Source organism: Aythya fuligula, chromosome 1, assembly GCF_009819795.1.
Source record: "Aythya fuligula isolate bAytFul2 chromosome 1, bAytFul2.pri, whole genome shotgun sequence".
NCBI lineage: Eukaryota > Metazoa > Chordata > Aves > Anseriformes > Anatidae > Aythya > Aythya fuligula.
In genome coordinates this window covers 43536958-43556301 of record NC_045559.1, presented here as the reverse complement: position 1 = coordinate 43556301, position 19344 = coordinate 43536958, and the positions used below count along the sequence as shown (strand labels likewise).

General features: G+C 40.3%; 1 protein-coding gene across 2 annotated transcripts in view; it reads left to right on the top strand.

The window, feature by feature from the left end:
- Positions 1–1879: 1879 nt before the first annotated feature.
- The window catches only part of TTC26 (tetratricopeptide repeat domain 26), a 48568-nt gene continuing 31103 nt past the window's right edge, over positions 1880–19344 (top strand). The window contains exons 1-6 of one of the 2 annotated variants that reach the window (XM_032207990.1): positions 1880–1924; positions 2019–2156; positions 2244–2336; positions 9752–9866; positions 17459–17508; positions 19171–19316. In XM_032207990.1, the coding sequence (XP_032063881.1) occupies positions 1922–1924; positions 2019–2156; positions 2244–2336; positions 9752–9866; positions 17459–17508; positions 19171–19316 (545 nt within the window). In that variant the 5' untranslated portion in view covers positions 1880–1921. Of the gene's footprint in view, positions 1925–2018; positions 2157–2243; positions 2337–7477; positions 7522–9751; positions 9867–17458; positions 17509–19170; positions 19317–19344 lie in introns of those variants that run through there. The other variant, XM_032207991.1, reaches the window with a different exon arrangement.

Genomic DNA, 19344 nt, shown 5'->3' with positions numbered 1-19344 from the left:
ATTTTTATTCTCAAGGAAACAGAAAAGCCAGAAATACAGATACTTCATTAAAACACTCCATGGACAGGTGTTTTGGGTAGTTGTCAACAGTAGCATAATTTATTGCTCCTCTTCACTGGAATTTCTAATGGTGCAATTAAGAAAGTATAAAAGAAGAAAGTCTGGTGAATTATATTGTGTGGTGTTCCTCTGTAATTAGAACAGATCTGTTCTATTTGCAGCAAACTGCAATGTCAGAAATGCTACAAGAAACAAGGTCACTACCAGGATTTTCCAAAGAGATCAAGTACTGTATATTGTTAAAATGTACACAACCTGCACACCTAACATTTTATATTATACTCTCAATTATCATGTTTATGGTAATATAGATGGAATGGCTACCATCTGGTAGTTTTTACCAGATCTGGTATTTTTTACCAGCTGGTAGTTTTTACAAAAAAATATAAACATCCATGTGTTATGACTTGTTGGCTACATAGCATCCTACCAAGAGAATATTACCAGCAACAATCCAGCAAACCATGATTCTTTATTGGAGCACATGAACAGCCCTGCTGAGTCAGCCAAAAGCTCCATCTGTGCTGGTGTCCCATTTCCAGCCCGAGGTTCCACCATGGGAGCTCCTGTTCAGTGTCTCCCTGACTGCTGAAGTTGGCCATGTGAGAGGATTCTAGCAACTAAAAATCCTATTTCTATTCTCTCTCCCTTTCATCATCTACAACCACCACAGGGCAGCAGGCACCAGACTTGTGCGCCACCTTCAGGGAAAGGCTCTTGTAAAGCTACTTGGTGGAAGTCTCATCACCACAAAAACAAAGAAGCACAGAAGAATAATGACAGGTGAGGAACCCCAAAAACCTCATTCACGTTGACCTAGCTCCTCCCAGGGCTGTCACAGGAGAGCAATCAGCCCATCAAGATCAACGGAAGAAGCTCTGTGGAGCACCTTACAGACTAAGGGGCAGTAGTGACTATAAGTGTATGAGACTCATCATGGGATGTCAGGGAAAAGCTTTCCGGGATTACACAAAATTTAGTATGGGATATTCAATAGGAGGAGTAAAGGTGGGAAAAGGGAGGGATCAAGGTGGTTTGGGAAGGAACCAGTATGGATGAATAAGGGGATAAAAGGGGCTGCCCATGTATAAAGAAAATGATGCATAATACACTTCTCTGGCTGTGCCCTGCATCTGATAGGCACAGTCTGTCTTGTCTTCATATTAAATTCCACTTCTAACTATCTTCTTGTACAAAGGGATTCTCTATTCTGTGTGCATGTGTGTGTATGGAGATTTTAGTGCCGGCAACTGGAATTAGACCACAAGTTGTTAGGGGTCCGTGTGTCCGGCATGCCAGCACCTGGAGACACTGAATGCATGCATATTGTGTAGGGGTGTCTGTCCATGTGTATTCACTAGTAAACATGGAGATGGTCTAACTGGCAAGGAGAACAAACGACCTGAGAGCCAAGTAGAGGAGTAGAGACCAGATACTAGAGAGGGTCTGCAAGATGATTATTGAAAGCACGAGGACCTCCAAGCCAAGCACTGGGGTGCCCATGAGGTGTGGGGGACAACCAGAAGACTCATTTACATGACCGTGCCTCTGTGCATGAGGCAACCGCAGCCCAGAGGATCAAAAAGCCAGCTCCTCCGGGCCTGCGGCGGGCGAGGCGGCTCCCTAGGCTGCCCCTCTTTTACCGGGGAGCCCCGGCGAGGGACCGGCCCCCCTCTGGCAGTGCCTCACCCGCACCCGCGGCGGCGGAACTGAGGGGGACGGCGTCCGCCTCCAGCCGGCGCCCGTTCGCCGGCCGCGCTCGGGCCTGCGCCTCCTTCCGCCCCGCCGTTACCGCGGCAACGGCAGCGGCAACGGCAACGGCGGCGGAGCGGGAAACGGGGAGCGCGGGCCCGGCGGCAGGATGGTGAGGGACGGGGCGGGCGGGGACGGGGGGGAGCCGGGCGGTGGGGGTACCCCCGGCCCTTCCCTGACCCGGCTCCGCTCCGCTCTCCGCCCAGATGCTCTCCCGGGCCAAGCCGGCCGTGGGGAGCGCCCCGGCGGCGGGAGACCGGCGGAGGAAGAAGGGGAAGAAGGTGCCGCAGCTGGAAGAGCTCCTGGCCCTCCGGGACTTCACCGGCGCCATCGCCTTGCTGGAGGTGACGGGTCTTGGTCGGGGAGGGTGAACGGCAGCCCCCCGGGGGCCCGGGCAAAGCGCTCACGTTCTTTCTTCTTCCTCTCCCAAGTTTAAACGGCACGTGGGGGAGCAGGAGGAGGACACCGACCTGTGGATCGGGTACTCTGCCTTCCATCTGGGCGACTACAAGAGAGCGCTGGAGGTAAGGGGAGGAGAGCTTGCTCCCCGAATAGGGAGTGGGGAACCTGGGCTGCGGGGATGACAGCAGGAGGATGTCCTGCACGGGGAACGGTCCTGCCAGCCAGTTAAATCACAGACATGTGGTAGGGAGGCAGTTTGGATTGGAAAAAGGTATTTGCCCATGAAAATAGACCTCGTGTAGTTATTTACTCGTATTTAATACTAGGCTCAGTAACCTAATTTGTCCCTTCTAATGTCATAGTTCATGTCCTCAATTTTCAATAAACTTTTTGCAATTAACTTTACACGATTTTGTTTTCAGGTTTAATTATGCCTTTGTCTTCATTGTGTACGTTATCTGTAATATACATAATTTTTTAATTGTCTGTAGAGGTTGATGTCTCTGGCTATTTGATGTACTTGATTGTTCTTCTGCATGTTTTCTTGTATGAGACATATATATTTAATGGAATAAGACATTCTTATTCTCCAAAAGTTTTAAGTTACAAAGAGACATGTTGATTATTCAGACATGCATAAAATACCAATATTTGCACCATACAGTGTTGTTGTGTTACTTCTCGTGCATGAATCCATGTGTAATTCTTTCTCTTTCGTGTTGATTTCTGTCTCCAATGAAGCTCAGTTTGTTGGCAGTCAGTTTATTGTCAATGTCGCTGGAATCCTTTCCACAGTTGTGCCAGCATATTTCTCTACAGAAGTGTTAACAGATATTGTTGCCTACTGTGCTTTGTAGCTTTGAGGGCTGGAATCAGTGTGCACCCCAGCACAGAGAGCGTTGTGGGGACTTGTGTGGTGGTACCCATAAGGCTGCATATAAGCTAGTGAACATTCAGAAACAACCCAGTCTGCCTGAGTGGTGGTTGTCTCATTGCTGCATTCCTACAGGTGTGAATTTCTGCACCCATACGAGGCTGTATTGCACTCTTTTAGTCCTATTTGTTTCGACCAATGTTAATTGGTGGAGATCTCCATTACAATTTGCTGTAAAGGTGTAACTATACTCTGAGAAAATATTTAACAGTCTTTTAACTTGCCTTCCCTGGGAGAAGTGTTAAAAACAGATGATTATTTGAAGTATTAACAAAACAATATAACCATGGTGAAATAGATTAAAAGACGAAATATCGTAATTGTTCTATAGATAACATTAGATGTTTAACTATAGTTAAACGTGATCACATGCACAAGATTAATGTGCAAGGCAGAAATGGAATTCTTATAGCTTCCAAGTTCACAATGCACTTTCCCCTTACTTTAAAAATTAAAAAGGAAACGTCTATTGGGAGAAGTTAGAACTGTTCAGTGTAATTAAACTGATGGTATACATAGTATATAGAATGTATAGCAATAGTGTAGAACATAACATTAACTTAATATTCACGTTTAGAGTTGTCATTTAAAGATTTTGAATATAACAATCAGTGGCTTTACTTAGTTTATATCTAAATGTTAGGGTGTTAATAGGGAGTGGAATTTTAAAAAGAGGAAAAAATGTTTGCATACAAACAAAGAATAGTTGGAATTTCTTCGAAATAAATTCTGCTCTTTGGAATACCTAGTAGGTGCTTATATAGCCAGAGCAGATTTTAAATGCTTCCTTCAATGAAAGAATAACTGTCATTTTTGTAGAAATTACATTGTCTGTGGTGTTTGATTCACCACTAGGTGATGCTATTGCTTCAAGCTTTTAAAAACTACAATCTGCTCTATTTTTCCATCTTCCCATCCTAGTAGGGGGAAAAAAAAGCCAACCATAAACCATGCATACAAACCTTTTTTAAGTGAGAGATCACAAGGCCTATCTTTTCTCCTTTATGATTGATTTTGGCACAGTGACAAATGCTAATATCTTTGTCACTTTGGTGTCATGTGGGAAATGAGCTTGTGTATCTCAGTCTAGTTTCTTTTGGGACTGAACATTGTGTTTGCAATTCCCAATGTTGTAGTGATCAAGGGAAAGAGTGTTGACTGTGGAGGCTGAATTCCCTTTCAGTTATCAGCTTCAAGGCTGCAGTGCAATGCTGTAGGCATTGGTGTATTCTCAAGGACAAATTCCTTGATTATCTGAACTCCTGGAGCATTCTGGAGTGTGCTGGGACCACAGTAAATGAGTCTGGAGAATTCTGAAGAATTTTCTAATCCTCATAGTTACATTACACACAAACCAAATGATTCACAATCCCAAATGCCTGCAAGTGACAACGTACATAGCCTGTGTCACTATAGTCCTAGTCCATAGTTTATATTCTTTATACCTGATGAGGCTCTTCAGAAATTCAGCTACTCAATATTCCTTTTATTTGTATTGATGCTTTCACGTGAGCTAGGCATGCTGGTTGCATGGCAACTTATGGAGAGGTTTGGGAATTGGGCTAAGGTGGCCTCTGTCACCTACTGGGAGAGGTGGGGAAAAAAGTGAAAAACAGACAGACCTGCAACCCCAAGAATACCTTCAGGGAGAATGGCAGCAATATTGAAAATGGCAGCACATTCAAATGTGGTTCTTTTCCTATCGTAGGCACACCAACTGTCAGTTTCTAGGCTGAACTCTAACTTAAGCCTGACTAACGTCACACTCCCCCATGTTAGCAGGTAGAAGCCTTTCTCAAAGGGTATACCACCAACACTTGTCTGGTGGGATCATCACTATTACTGTGCACCTGTTTACAAGTGACCCTGCACTGGACCCTTCTACCATTCACGGTGGCAGTTCCTCGCTGGGGACAGTCAGCTTCCTTCATACTCACAAACTGATTTTTTACTAACGGGGGGTGGCTAGAGACTTCTTGGCATTATATGGCAACCAGGACCCCCCGTAGTCAATGAGAGGATCTAATTAGTTTTGTGGAGTCTTCCATCTCTTCTGTTCCTAATAGGGGAACCCCCCCATCTGTCTTTCTCACATGACTTGTTCGTAGCACTTATCCAGTGTCACCCGAGGACCAGCCAGAATCAGAACATCAGTCTGAATCAATTTCAGGGCTGCCTGTTATAAATTGAAGCATCCAGGACCTAAGAAAGGGAGCTGCTAGATATGATAATGCTTAGCCATTTCAGCCCGTCAGCTGCATGTGAGAGCAGAGCCTTCAATGCATTGTGAGATTTTGGCAGAAACAAACTACAGCAAGGGATTCAGGCAGGCTTTCCTATTGACTGCCTCCCTTACAGCAGAGAATCAGGAGCTGCTCCACCTCTTTGCTTGGACAGGACCTCCTAGCTAACCTGACTTGACTCAGGATTGTTTCAGTCAAATAATGAAGCATGACAGGAACAGGAGTATAATAGGGTAATGGTTCACGCATGGGCAATATCTGGTTTTACTTGAGTGTTTCTGCTGGGACTATGAGAATACATGAACATGCATGCAATGTTCCTGGCAGCTGGAACTAGAAAGTGAAGGATGGATTTTTGGCTCTGGGAAGTTCTCTAGGCTTCTCTGTCATTACTATAATCAGGAAACAAGTATCTCCACACCTCCTTTGAGCACTTTTGAGGCAACTATAAGAGGCCCCTGTGTGTGAGCCTATTGAATAGCTCTTAGGACCAGCATTTATGAGCTTGGAGAATCCTGACCAGCAATGAGGCCAGCACAGTTCTGCTCTGCACCCTCAACATTGCCAGTAGGTGTCTGTAGTCATAGGCAATCTACCTGGCAGCCAGCTTCTTTGGAAAGGTACATTTGTCCCCTGCTAGGGGAGAGAGGTGGAAGGGAGTGGGGAACAAAAAAGCAAGAAGCTGTTATGGCCCTAGTTGGCAAAAATATGTCACAGGTTGACTGTTGGGAAGGCTGTTTGAGTGTGTTGGTTGGTTGGTGGTGTGTTGTTTTTTTCTTGGCAAGGCAGATGAAAAGCTCCTGTGAAGTAGTTGTTGAGAGAATGTAACATTGAATGCCTTTTGTTGAGGGAAGGGGCAACAGCACATAGTCTAGGCTCATAGCCTAGAAGTACAGGGTAGAGAAGACTAATGGTCCTCATTTTTATATATTGTGTTTCCATAGATTGACATTGGTACTGCTATAGCACTTTATTTATTGCTTGCCTTGACAGGCAAAGCCAGAAGATGACTTGTGTTTATGCATTTTGTCTTTTCTAATTAATCTCCCTGAAGCCATAGCCAAAAGAGACCTTTGGGTGCATTTAATCAGAATGGATTTTGAAAGATTCCAGATGGTCCCAATAAAGAGCAGGGGCCTGTCTCTGAGAGCTCTGTGACAGGCCTGTGTCAAGACTGAGCTGATCTCAGTAGGAAAGGCAGGCCTGTGTGTAAATGTTTGTTTGGTTTGTTTTTTGATCAATTAATTTATTGATTTATTTCAAAGTCTTCCTGAAGGACAGCTAGTCCCTGAGGACTAGGAAGACTGGGCTAGCATTCAAGGGCACACCTTACCAATAGCTTCTCTGTTTGGAAGTGCAGTTTGCTTTCACTTGGCAACAGAAAAAAATCTTTATGCTTGCACACTCTAAGCTTCATTGTTTTCAGCGTATGTCTGTTCTTGGAATTCTCTGCCCTTTGGGCATAGCTTATTTTCTGTAGTGATTTATATATATAAAATATGTGTCTTTGCCCCAGGGGAAGAAGACTTCCTCCCATAACGGCACAATCTGGTAGACTCTGACTTGGAAGGGGGAAATCCCAATTCATATGTTTGGAGGAAGAATACGGAGTCAGCAATGGGGTGTGTTGCTGGGAGGGATGAGAGGCTTATGCTGGTTGGGAATTATGGGGATTGCATTCTTTAAGCAGGTCTTGTGAGAACCTTGAATGACCTGGCCTGCTTTTGCCTTATTGGACATGACTGGATGGAGAGTGGGAGCACCAGCAGGAGGCACTTTCACTGGGCTGGTCCTTCCTAGTAATTTAACAGAAGCCTGAAGAGGAAAAAATAGCATCAAGGGATCTCCTTGGTTGTGTTTTTCGTACCTATTGTTATGCAGAGCAAAGATGTTTATATTTAGGAATGTCACTGGTAGCTGCAGTGATTTCTTGCTTCATTAAAAAAGTAGATTGAAAGATTTATCACTTAGTTTTTACTTTTTTTTTTTCTCCACAAACAACAAGAAATGAAGCAATTTATGTAGCAGTATTAAGGGATATATAATGAACGTGGATGTGTAAGAAACATCAGAATATGGTATCCAGTGGCTTTCGATAGCTCTTGGCTGTAAATCTTCATATGAGAAAAGGTGAGGTTAGGCACACTTTAGTATATTTGCTCTAATTACAATTTTATGCATAAGGAAGTATTGAATGTGCCCAGTACTGACTTCAGTAGTCTCCAAACATTTCTGTTTGTGAACCTCTATCAGTAAAAAATTTTTGAGCACAAACATTTTGAGCACATATACAACATAACTGTTGTATATGTGTATTTATTATAAACTATATAAATGTACCAATGTACTATCAATACTAGCATTATTGATATGTACAGTACTACCATATTATGTAATTATAAAACATACACAAAAATAGAAATTAAAAAGATATAAATATGAACTAAACACTATTTTGGAAATACTCATTTTATTTGTTAATGATACAAAATATTTTCTTCCCACACCTCATTGGGTTATCTTTCATGCACCCTCACTTTGAAGATCACTTTTTAAATCTATATTGAGACACTACTTACAGATTTATAATAGGATATTTGACACTTGCTTCAGTAAGTATTCACAGAGATTTCCTGGGTGTTTTTGACTCCTCCTCTGACTGAAGGAGGAGTTAGGAAAGCATCAGAAAAGAGGGAGGAAAGGTTGGTTATGTTGATGGCATTGTAACTGTTACAACATTGACAAAATTCATGCTCCTGCAGTGAAGACTTATAATGTTGCTTGTCCCCATTGTCTGTTCCATCTCTCTAAACAAAAGAGGGCTGCTGAACATATCTTAGATTAAAATGTAATAGTTGTAAGAAGGACAATGAATTTAAGAATAAATTGGTTGATCTGAATAATCTAATTATATAGAATTATTTAGGTTGGAAAAGACCTCTAAGATCACCTAGTCCAACCTTTAACGTAGCACTGCCAAGTCCACCATTAAACCATGTCCCTAAGCTCCACATCTACACATTTTTTGAAGGCCTCCCTGGTTGGTGACTCTACTTCCTTGGGTAGCCTATTCCAATATTTCACAAACCTTTCAGTGAAATTATTTTTCCTAATATCCGACCTCAACCTCCCCTGGCACAACTTAAGGTAGTTTCCTCTTGTCTTACCACTTGGTGTCTGGGAGAAGACACTGATCACCACCTCATTATAGCTTCTCTTAAGGTAACTGTAGAGCCCGATAAAATCTCCCCGAGCCTCCTTTCTCCATCTGAAACAACCGCTGCTCCTTCAGCTGCTCTTCATAAGACTTGTTTTCTAGACCCCTCACCAGCTTCATTGCCCTTCTGTGGACATACTCCAGCACCTCTATGGCCTTCTTGTAGTGAAGAGCCTAAAACTGAACATGGTATTTGAGGTGAGGCCTCACAAGAGCTGAGTACAGAGGGACAATCACTTCCCTAGTCCTGCTGGCCATAATATTCCTGATACAAGCCAGGTTGCTTGCTGTTGGCCCTCCTGGCCACCTGAGCACACTTCTGCCTCCTATTCAGCTGGCTATCAACCGATACCCCCAGGTCCCTTTCCACCACACAGCTTTCCAACCACTCATCTCCCAACCTGTAGCTCTGCTTGGGGTTGTTGTTCCCCAAGTGCAGGGCCTGACACTTAGCCTTGCTGAACCTCATACAGTTGGCCTCAGCCTATCCAGATCCTTCTGCAGCACCCTTCTACCCTTGAGCAGGTCAACACTCGCACACATCTTGTTGACCACAAAGTTACTGAGGGTGCACTCAATCCCCTTGCCCAGATTACTGATAAAGATTTTGAAGAGAACTGGCACCAGTACTGAGTCCTGGGGTACACCACTGTTGACCGGCCTCCAACTGGATTTAACCCCATTCACCACAACTCTTTGGGCCCAGCCACCCAGCCAATTTTTAACCCAATAAAGCATACACCCATACAAGATTTGAGCAACCAGCTTATTCAGGAGAATGCTGTGGGAAACAGTGTCAAAAGCCTTACTGAAGTCTAGGTAGACCATATCACAGCCTTTCTCTCATCCAGTGAGCACATCACTGTGTTGTAGATGGAGATCAGGTTCATAAAGCAGGACCTGCCTTTCATAAACCCGTGCTGACTGGGACTGATCACCTGTTGCCCTGTAGGTGCTGTGTGATGGCACTCTAGGTAATCTGCTCCGTGAGCTTCCCCAGCACCAACATCAGACTGATATACTGTTAAATATATGTTGTTAAAAATTAAATACATTGTTAAATGATGGAAGAAAAAATGATATTTAATACACACCTATGCTTTTAAACAATTAAAAACACATCATCCCCCTCTTCTGTTACAGGAATATGAAGCCTTGACCAAAAAACCAGATTGCAATCCTGATGTTTGGGTAAACCTGGCATGTACCTACTTTTTCCTGGGGATGTATACACAAGCTGAACAAGCAGCCTTGAAAGGTGAGATGTATGTCTCTGATGGAAAGAACTATTTGTTGACTTGAACACTTAAAAGTGTTTTCCAGAGAAAGTATCTGGTGCTTTTTTTCAGAGGAATAAAGGATACTTTTGAGCTGTGTTTTTTGTTGTTGTTTTTTTCCATTCAACATGAGAGTTTTAATGCAGTTTGCTCCCTAAAAATAGCTTGGGCAGGTGGAGCAGCTGGAACTGAAAGAAGCATCTGGAAAGTAAGTTCTCTGTTTAATTTCTAAATACAAAACCCAGCATATGCTGACCAGCAGCAAAAAGTTACTCTTCTTTTGACTGATTCCATGTCTCTGAGCCAGTGCAGATGAAGCTAATTAGGATAGTGATACTATCAAAAAATAAGCATATGAGAGAATTCAGCATTCTCTTTTATGTGGACAAGAATTCTGTTTACGCAGTTTGAGTGACTTAGTAGGTGGTCTTACTGCCTTGTAGGTTAGATATTAGGGATCTGATTCTTCAAGACGTGGAGTTTGCTGCAGTCGCATTATTACGGTTCCACTCTAATCTGAACATGCATGGGATCATTGAAAAAAGAGAAATGGAAATTAGATTCCAAGGCAATTTTTACTGCCTAAAAATGTTTCTGCAGTTTAATTTTGTTACCCATCACTTTCCATTTATCTTAGTGATTTATATTGTTTCCCATTACCATTGTATCTCAGTGCTTTCTAAGTTGAATTAATAGTGATGTTCTCAGTCAGCTTCTGACTCTTGCCTTTTTAGGATAAGATTCTCAATGAGTCTTTCGTTTTCTTTTTTGTTTCTTTCTTTAGTTTTCTAGTCTTGGGCTGAAAATAGTTAGAAAAGTGTATTTTCTGCTACTGTGGAGGAGCCCCTCCAAAGAGGACAGTTTTATGGCATTTTTTAGAAATAGTTAGATGCTGGTATCTCATTAAAGTCCTCTGAAAGAACATTCTGACCTTGATTCCCACAACTGAAAATGGTTTGTTTCCAAAAGTAAAGTTTCCTGCAGGGCTTTGTATTCTGTGTTGTTGATTTGTGATCTGTATTGTTCAAGAAGTGATCTGTGTTGTTTAAGAAGTGTGTAAAATTCTAGTATTCACAGGTAATAATTTTGTCTTTAAAGTACCACAAGCTTGAGGTTTGGGAGATTACAATCTAGGATTTGAACTAAAAATAACTGGACAATAGATCCTGAGGTTCACTATACCTAAACGATGGAGAAAGCAAGTGGCTGTGTCCAGTACCAGTTGGAGCCTGCTCATTGTCATCAGCTTCACATAGTGCGAATTACAGTAATCCATTCTAGAGATGACAGATGCACAGCTGGGCATGCATCTTTATTAGCTGTGAGCTGGAAGTGAGGAAGGTTAATGTTTCCCTGCCCCTCAGATCAGTTTAGCAGCATGGCGAGTGGTAAGGTACGTGGTGCGGTTAGTGATACTCTTAACCACTAACAGAAAAGGGCAGGAATATTAAGAAAGGAGTGCATGACACAGGGAAAGTAGCTGCAGGAGGGAACAGAAAATAGCTTAGTGCTAACACTGGCAATGTCAGTTCCTGATTTTTATGTAATTGTTTAAGTAGGGTAGCATGCCTGTTCTTGTAGTGAGATGCTAAGCCTTTCTCTTGAGTACTGTAATACTGATGCTGGCTACTTAAGCTTGGTGGGGAGGCAGTCCCAGCTGAAGATTTGTAATACTTGGAAGCTTTCAATGGAGAAAAGACAAGTGTTGTATATTCCCCTTTTTTCACTCCTGTCACTTTACGCTTTCCGACATTGTGGTTGAATCATTTTATTTTCACTCAAGATATATCGTCTTTCAGTGCTTTTAGGATTTTTCAGTTGCATCAGTGATGATTGTTAACAGCTAAAGCCATGGCATCTTGTGATTCCTTGTGTTGTTTTGCAAAGATCCAGAAGAAGCAAAATATTTTCTTGGGTAGTGGACACAACAGGTGATATCTCTAGAATATCGTTTATCCAGTACTGTCTTTAACACTGCCATCTGAATGACAGATATCATTTGTGTTGGGCTGCTTACCATTGCTGTTTCAGGATTATTGGACCTGAATTTGTGCATACTATTTGCTGTTTATTGATGCAGTTGACATGTGAAGCCCCTGAAAGTGGCATGGTGCTAAAATAAATGAGGGAGAAATAATTTATTTTCAATTATAGTTCTGGATTTCTACAGTGTTGAAGTCTGCATGAAAGGGAACATAAATGTCAACTAGCTTTCTGGAACAGTTTTTCCACATAAAAATATAACTATCTAGAAATCAAATAGAAGTTCCTTCTTGCCACGTACTTTTGCTGCTGCTTAAGAAAATTGTTTGCTGTCTGAGGAAAAATATGCAGGACGTTTAAAAATTAGGAAATTAGGGTGAAAAGCCATGAGGTAATTATTGTATTTCACACAAGATAGATAGTTTGCATTCTCTTGTGGAGTGAGGTTTTGTGTTTACTTTATACTAAATGTGAAGTGTTCTCTCAGCTTGTCATTACTTAATTAAATCTTCTTGGTACATTCTCTCAGGAAAGAATAAATGTGTATATCAAAAGTCATATAAACCAGAATTGCTCCAACTATAACTTAAGAAGTATAACAAAAAGTCAGTAAAGAAGAATCCTTCTTTGAAGGTTTTTCATTATAGTTGTACTTCGTCTCCTCTAGGCTTTCTTCCAAATTCCTTTCCAATATTTCTAGCTTCTTCTTTTTCCCTGCTGTCCCTTTACATTATGGTTACTAATATTCCTGGTTTTGTGATGAAGGCAGAGTTACTTCAAGTCAGCTACTGTTGTTTTGTAGTCGTCCTGTAGCCAAGTTGCCAAGTGATGCTTTGTTTATTCCTTCTGCATCTGTGCTGTCATGCGTGGGTTGAACAAATGTTTTCCTTAGTGTGTGTGAGCCCATCCAGGCTTGAGAGAATGAGGCTGAAAGTCTTCATCTTGGCTTAATAAATAATAATTAATTGTTATTTTTTCATTATAAAACAAAATAGTTTTATGTGGCATTCCCAGGCCATGTGCCTTCAAGAAATAAATGACAAGGACCAGGAACTCAGCCTGGCACATTTGCCCAGAGAGCCTGGCAACCTAATCCTAGTATTTAAAAGCCTGTACTGTGCTCTCAGAAGCCATTGGCTAGCACTGCATTAAGAAAAATACAAGAACCAACAGTGTTCTGTTAAACCACAAAATATATGCCAGCAAATGTGATTTGCACATAAGTGGGGCTGCAGTTAAATCTGTTATGAAAAACAGTCTTTTTAGGATAAGCATGGAATTTTACAATTAAATTTAAGATTCATGCACAGACAGGGTTGTGTTGCTTAACCAGTCATGAGAGCATTCTTTTTGTTGTTGTTGTGTTTTTTTTTTTCTTTGTTTTTCCCTCCTTCTATTTTTTGATGGCAAAACTTTATAATTACTTTGCTTCTTCACAACTCTGTGTGTGTCAGCTCAGAATGTGGTTCAACTGAACAGTGAAACTTCTCCTTTCAGTCTCTACTGGAAGGAGCAGTATTGCACAAAAGCAGAACAGAGATGGGTTAGTAAGAACAGTGGCATTTTCCAAACCCATTTTGCTTATGCATGCACTAATGCTTGCCAGGTGTCAGATAGTTGTCACCAGTGAAAATGTACAGTTACAAGAGGGCATGGAAAAACTGCTGTGTTTTCTTTTTCTGTAGGCTGCATGTTCACCTATGTGCAAAATTATCTGCTTTCTGCTAGTATTGTATTTCCTGAGAACAGTAGTTCATTTTCATTGCATTTTAGCTGTATTTTTTGAAACAGCAGAGTTTGATATGTGGAACTTTCAAATTGCACAAGTGAAAATATCAGAAAATAGATATTTTAACTTTAAAAACTACTAATCTTATTTATTTTTTTTTGTTTTGCTTTCTAACACACAGTGGAATCTACTGAACGAATAATTTATTGTTTTTGTTTCAGTTATCTTCAAGTTACTCTGTTTAGGCACAACTGAGATGAAATGTGTATGTATTGCAAGTAACTGAGAATAGTTGAACTGACTTTTAAGTTTGAGAGAAAATAAAAATATTTTGGGAATGGGAAAATTTCAGAGAATTTCCTCTGCAGATTTCATGCAAGAAAATTTTGAACAGTTGAGCTATTCAAATATGTGAAAGTGTGAGCTTCGCTGTTGGACCGTGTTTTTTCCTCACATTTTTCCCTTACCCTTGCAATTTCCCTCCACCAACAAGACTGTGGTTCTGAGGCACAGAGAGTTTCATTCAGATGCTGTGTTCAGGTGAGCAAGGCATTCTTGCTGAGGAACAGTGGAAACAGGGTTTTCTCTGGTTTATACTTTCTGTGTTATCTGGGTGGAACTTTCTCAGAACTGTTCCATTCCTACCCACTCCCAGCTCTGTATGTTTAGGATGAGTTCAACACTTGTCAGCATGTGACGTGCTTCTGTAGAGTATGTGTAGGCATTATGCTTGCTAGATGGGTTTTGTTAGTGCTGAATGCGTGACCAACATTGCCTTACACCTTTACAAGAGGGCACAAATGCCAGATTGTTCTTGACTATGTTCCTCTTACTGCCTGTGGTAGTAACATGGAACCCACCAAGAGTCTGAGCTGACATTTCTGGAGAGTTTCACTTTTGTTTAAGAGTTAGTGAAGAAAAATGCCTTCACACTTATTGTGGTTGCTTATTATATTTTAACAAGTACTTCAAGTAGGTGTCCGTTCAATGTCAGCACATAAAAGACAGGCGAAGACTTTTAAGATCCACATCAACTATGACTTTAGTGCCTTGAACATCAGCACAGATCACAACAAAAAATCTAGCATAGAAATATTGGTGTGTTGTTAAACTAGAGAACCTGTCCAGCTCCTGCATGATGTCTTCAGGACAAGGCCAATACTAGACACTGGAGCAGGGTCCAGTTTATTGCACTGCAGCATTGTCATTATATTTGTTACGATCCTTAGATTGCTCAATGCTGAGTTAAACAGTCTCCTTCTTGAAAAAGTAGGATAGCAAAAGATGTTTGTGCTTCTTTGTGGCATTGATAGGTTGGTGACAATGAAATTTGATAGCAGCAAGTAGTAATAAAAGAACAAGCCTACTGTTCCTCAAAAAATCATCACCTCTGATGAGGCAGTTTTATCATTTCCTTCCCTTCTCCAGTGGTTGACAACAGCTATATCCGATACTTAGTACCAAAGTCTACCTGAAAATTAACGTGACCTTGTATATATGTCTCTCTGTCTTCCTCAAGAAATGCATTTGGCACTGAGAGAAAAGAAACTACTGATATTTAATGTTTCCATGGTTCTGCTTACTATATCAACAGGACTTCAACAGGACTACATTTTTTGGTTTATGTACCTCTTCTTACTTGGCTGGTATCAAGTAAAAGTTTCTTATTTTAAAGAATATCAAATGGATTGCATCATGGGATTTACAAAATAGGAGTTTTCATCCTCCTCCATATGCCCATGCACGCCACCAGAACTCTGTTTTTATCTTTTGCCTGTTTTTAGGTATAGGATTACATGGAGTAACTCTAGTTTTTGCCAAGAAGTAAATAATAATTTTAATGTCAGATCAAATGCCAGAATCAAGAGGGCAGCACTACAGTCACTGGTTGACCAGTGAAACAAGAATTCCTCGGATTCTTGAGGCAATGTCACTTGCAAGTCACTTGGAGTGGAATTAATGCTAAGACCTGTTCAGAAAAAGAAACAAAACCTACTCAAAAAAAAAAAAAAAAAAAAAAAAAAAAGGTTGTTGTCTGTACTGTTTGCACTGTGATTATACAATATGTTATTTTCAGTGTAAATTCCCCAGTCTGTCCTGCTTGTACTTTTGGAGTCTTTGATGACCGAATGTTTTGAGTTGTAAAAAGCAGATATGGTTGGTTTAAGTTTCACACAAAAGCACATGTGGGGTCCATGTGCAACCCTCTGAAACTTTGGTACTGAAACCTGTGAATTAATGCTGAGGCACATGGGGAGTTGCTGTGGTATCACTGCTGCCAACATTTTGAAGAACTTGTATTTAAATTAAGGTACTCTAACCTTCAAACTCAATGGACAAAATCATTTCTGGAATGTACTATGATGTCAATTATAATATTACTGCAGCTTACACAATATTGATTATAGATCAGAAAAACTTTCCATTCCTCAATAATTAGGCTAATGAGAATTCCCACATATATCGTAGATTGAAGACCATTTAGCTTCGTAACTACTTGATGCTCTATTAGTAATACTTTGCAAGACGTTTCGGCTTTGTGAGAACTCTCATACAACCTTTTCCTTTTGGTACTCCTCTGTTCTAGCAGTTCTTTAAAGGTAAAATTGACTGTCCTCTTTTTCTAGAATAGTTGGTACAGAGGAACACATTTTAATAAAACAGCTTGGAAAGGAGGAGTGGGAAGAAACAATTTCTGTGTCGAGCAGAAGTAGGTAGAGAACCTTACAGTGATGAGAACAGCCTGATTTTTATTTGGCATTATTCACTGGGTTACAGAGTTTCCTTATTATGTGGAGAACAAGTAAGTCTGGAAATCCCTCTCTAAACTGCTTTTCAAAAAATCTAATTTATTACCAGAAATTTCCATCTTTGAGAGGGAAGAGAAAGAGGTTTTGGTGGTTTGAGCCCTCTTTCATGGTTTAGGATGTCAGAAGAATTATAGCCTTGTGTTACAGGCCATTGCTTTGCTAACTCTGCACTTTCTTGGACTCATAAACACAGTAAGTAATTCTGCTTTTTGTAAAGATTCCATGTAAATCCTTTCTGTGGTACATGGGTTGCCAGCTGGTTGGTCTGAGCAAAAATGAGAGTGCTCATTAGCTGAGTAGGCTAAAAAAAATACAGGAAACAAGGGAAGGCTTTTTGGAAGATTGCTCACAAAAGAAGTTAATAGTTCTGTTGGCCAAGGACTTTTGTCACTCTCAGTGATGCACGAGGCTCTCTCTAGAGACTTAAAACTCCACAGTTAACATTTTGTGTCATATGAAGTGTATTAAATAGAATTCCTAAACCTGCTAGAGCAAGAAACTTTGTGAACTTCAGTGGCACTAGAGAGCCACTCCTCTCCATACGTTAATTTGAATCTTATTTGCTCGGAGTACAGGATTCATTCATGCACCTTTTGTTCCTAAGGACAGAAATAATATTAGAGCTATGTATGCCAAAAGGCAGCAGCAATGGAATTTGCAATACCCTGAAAGTTGAAAAGATTCCTAGAATTATGAATCTCAATTTTCTTCAAATATTAAACATTGTAGAAAGAACTTCGGGTTTCTGTTGCTGCTTTCTTACTATATAAAAGATGCTGTGCTGTGTGTCACTTGTGCAAAAACACAGAATTAACCAGAAGGCCCTGCAGAGAAATGGTCATGTAATTCTTGAAGTTGTAAGTCTCATGGAAGGCAGAGGCCAATTAAAAAGTATTTTCATCAGGGATTTCAAACAAAATGGACAGGGAATGAAGATGGGAGGCAAGAAAGCATTGATTTTTGCAGGACTGTTGAGAAAGGGAGTTAATAAAAAAAAGATTTCCTATGTTGTTCTTTGCACAGATACTTACTTAATGAATCTTCCTTTCAGCACCTAAAAGTCGTCTCCAGAACCGTTTACTCTTTCACCTGGCACATAAGGTATAATGTCTTTTCTTCACTCACACTTCGTTTTGTTTTCTTTTCAATTTGGTAATGTGTAATTTATGCAGGCAACCTGGCCAAATAATTAAATATCTGTGGTGGCAGGAGAACAAAGGTTTTCCACAACCACCCCACTGTATTAAAATGTAGAGGAGAAAGTAAGTGTGAAAACAGGATCTCAGAATAATTGCCCTCGGCAAATATCTACAGTCTTACCACCCATTTCATGTAAATCATAAAATAAGAACTCGATGGTATTTTTGATTACAAGGAACCTAGGATTTTAACAGAATCCCAAGTGTATAAGCCACTATTTTCTTTTTCTTTGAAGTATACCAAGATTTCCTAATGCAGCTGTGTTATACTTAGCAGTTTGACCAGAAAGGTCCATATGTTATTACTGGTCCTCTTAAGTTGTTCAGTATCCAAGAAGTAATACTGTTTATGGCATGAGATTTACTTTAATTTCAACAATTAAATGACTATTTCGCTTACCACACATAGCTGTCTTCCCTTAAATTTGGTTTCATGCCATCATGTATTATACCTAACAAGTAATAGGATACTGAAGAGACTGAGTTTTGGGTGGAAGAAAATACAAATACTGAGTGTTAGCTTTGATGCTAGATTCTCTTTACTTGAATCTCTGTAAGTTTATGGAAGTAATCTTTAAACGTTTTCGTAGTGGCATTGGCTCTTACAGATGCCTATGATAAAGAGAAACTGAATAATTCCTAGTTCGTATAGTTAGTATTTGGGAATAAAAGACTTTATGAAAGTATGAAGCACACTGCATTTAGTTCTGTTAAGCAGTTCTCTTGCCTTTAGACCAGAGTATCAATGTGTGACTGTCTCAAAAAGGGAGAAAGAGGATTCGAAGAAAAACAGAGCAGATAAATGTTTTAGATGAAGTTGAATAAGATATAATTTGTGTATAAGAGAAATTCATAATTCCTGCTGCTGAGATTAGCAGAACCAGCAAAGGGAAACACTGGAATAAGTGATTTGAGGAAAGTCATTGCTGAATAGCCTCAATTTTACTATTGTAATACAAGTATAAGATGATTGTTTAACTCTGGTGCTTGTTTTTACCCTTGTGTGTTTGTTATGCATTGAACGACAACACTTTTAAAAACAAAAGGTTTAGTTAAACTGGAATTTTAAAGCGATGATGAAAGTGAACTTGTTAGTGCTGTAAAGAAGTATTGTGAAGATTAATTCTTGCGTGTTGGGAAGGCTTGTGTTTTTCTGATGTTTATCCATGAGAAAAAAAGTTTTGGATCTATAAGCAGCAAACAATCAGCTGGATTGAATAGTAACTGTCAAATCTTGTGTTGTAAAATTCTGGTTATGGAATAATTAATTCAACTCTTCCCCTCTTATCCAGCAAGGCAAGTGACATGTAATTATGTCTAAGTCACACCTTAAAGGAAAATGTGTACTTAGTTTTAGCCTCATATTTATCTAGTTTCAGCTGGTCTGCCTTTTAATGTTTGGCTTTCTCCACCAGTCAAATTAACTTTGAAGTAACAGAGTTCTTCCAGATGTTAAAAATGAGTCACCTGCTACTTGCCAGCAAGGGCAAAACTAATCCAGCTAATTAACTTAAAACGTATTTCTCACTGAACTCTTCTGAGAATGTCACACCTTCTGTTTTAGTTCAGTGATGAGAAGAAATTGATGAGCTCTCACCAGAATCTGCAAGACATTACAGAAGATCAGCTTAGTTTGGCATCTATCCACTACATGCGGTCCCACTACCAAGAAGCTATTGATATCTACAAGCGCATTCTTCTTGATAATCGGTTGGCATCTCTTCTTTAAACCTTGCTG